The sequence below is a fragment of the Scyliorhinus torazame genome, chromosome 1 (assembly GCF_047496885.1).
Source record: "Scyliorhinus torazame isolate Kashiwa2021f chromosome 1, sScyTor2.1, whole genome shotgun sequence".
NCBI classification, from domain to species: Eukaryota; Metazoa; Chordata; class Chondrichthyes; order Carcharhiniformes; family Scyliorhinidae; genus Scyliorhinus; species Scyliorhinus torazame.
In genome coordinates this window covers 249,920,636-249,926,635 of record NC_092707.1, presented here as the reverse complement: position 1 = coordinate 249,926,635, position 6,000 = coordinate 249,920,636, and the positions used below count along the sequence as shown (strand labels likewise).

Below are 6,000 nucleotides of genomic sequence, written 5' to 3'. Positions count from 1 at the left end.
TAGACATTTTGAATGTATGTTTGAGCGTCAGAATAGACCCCAAAACTCTGATAATCAAAAAGCTTGAACCTTTTAACCCAATATCAGTCATATTTATAGGGATAAATTGTGGTAGCTGTCTTAGCCACATTGTGCTCCATTCCTGTCACGTGACCCTCACCAAGATGGCGTCCTGATCCAATCTTGTGATCGTCCCAGAGGACCAAATATGGATTCAGTGCAAATTAATTGGTTTGGGGGAAATTAAAGTTCTCGCACAGAGCCAGAACCCACCAATAAGGAAGCCAGACTTTCAAAGTAAAGCTCTCATTGGATAAAGCATATGCTTGTATCAGGAAACAAATGAGGGCAAAGTAGTACGTAACATCTCCTGAATTGGAATGAGAAGGTCAGAAAGGCAGAGGAAAGAGAAGGTTGCGTAGAGACAAGACTGGTCACAAGATGGGTACAGTGTTGGGAGTGCTGCTCTCTGTACTATTCGCTTTTGGTTTGATCCCTTCTGATGGCAAGTAACTGATACCTCTTGTATTTATCATTAAATATTGGATGCTGCTGACTATGTTTGAACTTTTTTGTGCTCTGCTTTGTGCAATAGAAGCTGCAACAGCAGCAGCAAGACAGCGGTGTCAGAGCAGTGACTAACTGGGTTGTTCTCACGAATTCTGAGAGGATGTGGCTTCTGCTGCAACTTATTGAAACTTGTGTCGCAGTATTCAGGAAGCTCATAACAAAAGGTTTGATCAGCGAGACGGCTCTCAGCTCGAACAGTCCTAGTCCACATGTTTTTGTCAGCCCCACTAATCTCTATCAGGTAGCTAAGCAGCAACTTACTGTCCGGCTTATTTGAAGCATTTGAAAGCTTTCAAAATCCACTTTTTAAAATGTTACCCCCACTCCATTATCCTGCTCTTTCTTAGCCCCGGCCTCAACTAGCAGAGAGCCTAACCTAGATCTCGGCATGTGCCACTGTCTGCACTTCATTATCTTGCCAAAATACGTGTCCTCTGGGCATTTAAAGTGTTAGTTACAAATACTAACCTTCGAAACTTCACAACAATTTTTTTTTAAGTGTATTTTATTCCAAACATATTCAAAAGGACAAAGGCATAAATCAAAAAACATTGTCAACACCCCACTGTTCACAGTTTGTGCAAGTTTTACCCCTTTTCACCCCCCCCCCCCACCCTTCCCCACGACGAACAATTCCTCAAACATTGTCATGAACAGTCCCCACCGTGTCTCAAAGCCCACCGTTGATCCCCTCAACTCAAACTTGATTTTTTTTTCCAGCCGGAGGAAATCGTACAGGTCCCCAAGCCAGGCCGCCATTCCCGGAGGTGTCGCCAACCGCCATGCCAAATCCATCGCCGGGCAATCAGAGAGGCGAAGGCCAAAACATCAGCTCCGGATTTTCCGATACCCCAAAAATCGTCACCATCGGGTCCAGTCCGGCCTCTACCCCCACAATCATCAAGAGCGTCCCAAATGCCTCCTCCCAGTATCTCTCCAACATCTCGCAGCCCCAGGACATATGTGCATGATTTGCTGGTCCTCTCCCACACTTCTCACACTCGTCTGTCACCCCCTGGAAGAACCCACTCATCCTCACCCGAATCACATGCACACTATGCACCACCTTAAATTGAATCAAACTCGTCCTCGCACACGTGGAGGTTGAGTTCACCCTCACTCCACACTCCCCATCCTATTTTCCCCCCCCCCAGCTCCTCCTCCCATTCTTAATCCTCACCACCTGTGCTCCCCTGTACTTCCCCAGTCACCCGTATATATCACCAATCCTGCCCTCCCCTTCCACATCCAGGAGCAGTAACCGCTCCAATGGGATATACTCTGGCAGCCTCTCCATTCTTTCCGTGCAAAGTCCCTCACTTGCATATACCTGAACTTGTTTCTCTTCAGCAGCTCCACCCTCTCCAGCAGCTCTTTCAGACTTGAAAACTTCTCCTCCAGATATAAATCCCTGGCCCTCACCAGCCCCACCTTCCTCCACTTCCTATACGTGCCATCCGTGTCCCTGGTTTGAACCTATGGTTCCCACACAGTGGTGTCAGTACCGACATCCCCTCCAGCCTAAAGTGTCTCCTCAATTGGTTCCACACCCTAATTATAGACTGTACCACCGGGCTCACCGTACACCTCCCAGTGCCAGCGAGAGCGACGCCATCACCATGTCCCTCAGGCTGGACTCCCTACAGGACCCCTCCTCTATCCTAGCCCACTCTAACTCCTCTCTTCCCACCACCATCTCACCTCCTTCCACGTTTGCTTCCCAGTAGAAATGCAGCAGATTTGATAGCCAACCCCCTTTCTGCCTCTGCCTCTGTAGCAGGGCCCTCTTCACCCTCGGTACCTTCCCGCCCATATAACTCCAACTCCAAAATTGCTGCATCCAGTTTCCAGAAAAAGGCCTTCGGAATGAAGATTGGGAGGGTTTGGAATACAAACAGGAACCTTGGCAAAACATTCATTTTAACCCTACCCGCCAGTGTCAGGTGTAACGTATCCCATCTGCTAAAGTCCTCCCTAACCTCCTCCATCAACGTTGTCAGGTTCCACCTGTGCACCGTCACCCAATCCCCCGTCACCTGGGCTCCCAGATACCTGAACGTCCTTGGCAACCTTAAATGGCAACACCCCCAAATTGGCTCCCTGACCCGACACATTCACCGGAAACACTTCACTATTTTTGACCTTTCAACTTATAATCTGAAAAGACTCCGAACCTCTCTAAAATGTCCATAATTCTCCCCATACTCTCCAACGGGTCCAGCACAAACAGCAGGTCGTCTGCATACAGCGACACCCGGTGTTCCCTACTCTCCCCCGTAATCCTCTGCCACTCTACATGTAATGATATGTATAGTACAAGTGTAGTAAAGGGTTAACAACAGAAACTATGTGTAACTCAACACTAGATGGCATTACTAGGTTATTGTATATAAGGCAGCATCTCTAGGAATTCTGGGAGAAGATGATGAGAAGCTGATGAGAAAGCAGAGGGAGACTTCTTTGTAAAAACATAGCACAATGTTGAGTTATAGTGTAGTTTAATAGTTAGAGGGAATATTGATTACTGTACCACAGATTAATTATTATTAGTTTAGTACCTGTTACTCAGTAAAGTGTGCCAACCTACTCAAGTTTAGTAGTGTAAAATAAATTTGTTTTGATTTAAACTTCTTATTTTTATATTCTTTGTCAACACTACGGGTGGGATTCTCCCCTACCCAGCGGGCAGGCCGTATCGGCACCGAGGAGTGGCGTGAACCACTCTGGCGTCGGGCCGCCCGGAAGGTGCAGAATCTTCCGCACCTTCGGGGGCTAGGCCGGCGCCGGCGGGGTTGGCGCTGCACCAACCGGTGCCGAATGGCTGGGCGCCACATCAACCAGGGCCGAAGGGCCTCCGCCGGCCGGCGCGAGTTGGTGCATGCGCGGGAGCGCCAGCGTTGTCTAGCGTGATCCTAGCACATGCGCAGGGGGGTTCTTCTCCGCGCCGGCCATGGCGGACGTTTTACAGCGGCCGGCGCGGAGGGAAAGAATGCCCCCACGGCACAGGCCCGCCCGCGGATCGGTGGGCCCCAATCGTGGGCCAGGCCATCTTGGGGGTGCCCCCGGGGCAAGATCCCCCCCGCGCCCCCTCCCCGAGGACTCCGCAGGCCGCCCGCAGAGCCAGGTCCCGCCGGTAAGGACATTGTTTGATTTATGCCGGCGGGACTGGCCGAAAACGGGCAACCACTCGGCCCATCTCGGAGCGGAGAATCGCCGGGGGTACTGCCAATGGCCCCCGACCGGGGAAATGCGATTCCCGCCCCCGCCGAAAAACCGGAGCCGTAGAATCCGGCAGCCGGCGTCGGGGCGGCGGGTGGGATTCACGCCACCCCCCCCCCCCCCCCCCCCCGGCGATTCTCCAGCACGGCGGGGGTCGGAGAATCCCGCCCTGCATATCTGGCTATCTTGGAGAACAAGACAAGGAATATAATATTACTGACCCCCTAAGGGTCATCGCCAAGGGCTCTATCGCCAGCGGGAACAACAGCGGCGACAGCAGACATCCCTGCCTTGTTCTCTTGTGCCATCCGAAGCTCCATCAACTCATTTCATTTGTCCACACAATCGCCACCGGAGCCACATACAACAGACGCACCCACGCCACAAACGTCTGGTGAAACCCAAACCTTGCCAGGATCTCAAACAGGTACTTCCACTTCACCGGGTCTAAAGCCTTCTCCGCATCCATAGAGACCACTACCTCCAATACCCGCCCCTTTGACAGGTTCATAATCCAGTACAATCCTTCCATTCTCCTCGCCACTAACTTGGCCAACACTTTCACATCCATATTTAGCAGTGAAATAGGCCTGTATGACCCACACTCTAGCAGATCCTTTCCCTTCTTTGGAATTGGGGATTAGCGTGATAGACGCCTGGGTCAGTGTCTCCGGCAGCTCCCCCTTCTCTAGCACCTCACTAAACATCCCCAGCAAATGTGGTGCCAACTCTGTCGCAAACTCCTTATAGAATCTCCGCCAAGTAACAGCCTGGCCCCGGGGCTTTCCCCGACTTTATCCCCTTTATACTCTCTATCACCTCTCTCAACCCTAGCGACTCCTCATCCAGATTTGGGAATTCCAGCTCATCAAAAAAAAAAACCATATTTCCTTTCTCACTGCGATAGTCACCACTGATGTATATATTGTATATATAGGATGTTGATATAGGTGCTTTACGGTAAGGCCCCTGTACTACAGGTACGGGGGTAGATCCCTGGCTCCGCCCAGTAGGCGGAGTATAAATATGTGTGCTCCCAGTACAGCAGCCATTTCGTCAGCTGCTGTAAGAGGCCACACATCTCAGTGTAATAAAGCCTCGATTACATCCTCCTCTTGTCTTTGTGTAATTGATCGTGCATCACTCACCACCCAGCATGGCCCTAGAAAACTTCTCATAACATCCCTTAATACCTCTTAAATCTTGCCAGGCTCCGACACTACCTACCCCTTCCCTGTCTGTACCCTCAGAGTTCCCTGCCTTCTCTCCATATTCATACTGTACCCCCCTCGACCTTCGGAGCTGCCCACTGCCTTCCTCGTCGTCAACCTATCAAACTGCCCCCGTAACCTCTTTCTCTTCGCCAACCCATCCTAGGTGGGGGCACTCGAATATTTCCTGTCCATCTTGATTATCTCGTCCAACAACCGTCCATACTCCTCCTTCCCCTTCTCTCTGTGCGCCTTGAACCAGATAACCTCCGCCCGAACCACCACTTCAACGCCTCCCAAAATGTGGCCACCGATACCGCCCCATTCCGATTCAACTCCACATAGTCTCTGATCACTGACCACACCTTCTCACAGAAAGCTCTGGATCTAACCTCCAATCCAGCCTCTGCTCCTGCCTTCAACTAAGCTTGACCTCCAGCCAGTGCGGCGCATGGTCTGAGATCACCATGCCCGCATACTTCGCCCCTACCGCACCTACAAACACCACTCGGCTCACGATGAAAAAGTGAATTCTAGAGTATACCGTGTACATGTGTGAGAAGAAGGAATACTGCCTCTCCCATGGGTTCCTAAACCTCCATGGTCCTTTTCATAAACCCTCACTCCTTCGCCATCCTCAACCTTCCCATTGACCTGGGAATCGACCTATCCGCCCTCAATTCCAGCACCCCCAGAATCAACTGATGCGTGTCCAGGTCCGGAATCATTCACAGGAATTCCTTCACAAATCCCACGTCATCCTGATTCGGCGCGTAAACGTTCACTAACACCACCGGCGTCTCCTCCAATCCCCGCTCACTATCACGAATCTCCCACCCAGGTCCCCCACTTCCTTGACCCCTACAAATCCGTCCTTTTGCTCAGCAGGATGGCCACCCCCCCGCGACTTTGAATCAAACCCGGAGTGAAATACCTGACCTACCCATCACTTTCTCAGCCTAACCTGATCCTAACCTGAGGGGGCGGCACGGTAGCACAA

General features: G+C 51.2%; 1 protein-coding gene across 1 annotated transcript in view; it reads left to right on the top strand.

Moving 5' to 3' along the window:
- Window positions 1-421: 421 nt before the first annotated feature.
- Window positions 422-6,000, top strand: part of LOC140420590 (cystatin-F-like) — a 32,735-nt gene continuing 27,156 nt past the window's right edge. The window contains exon 1 of the mRNA XM_072504590.1: window positions 422-505. Within this exon, the coding sequence (XP_072360691.1) occupies window positions 442-505 (64 nt within the window). The 5' untranslated portion in view covers window positions 422-441. The remainder of the gene's footprint in view (window positions 506-6,000) is intronic.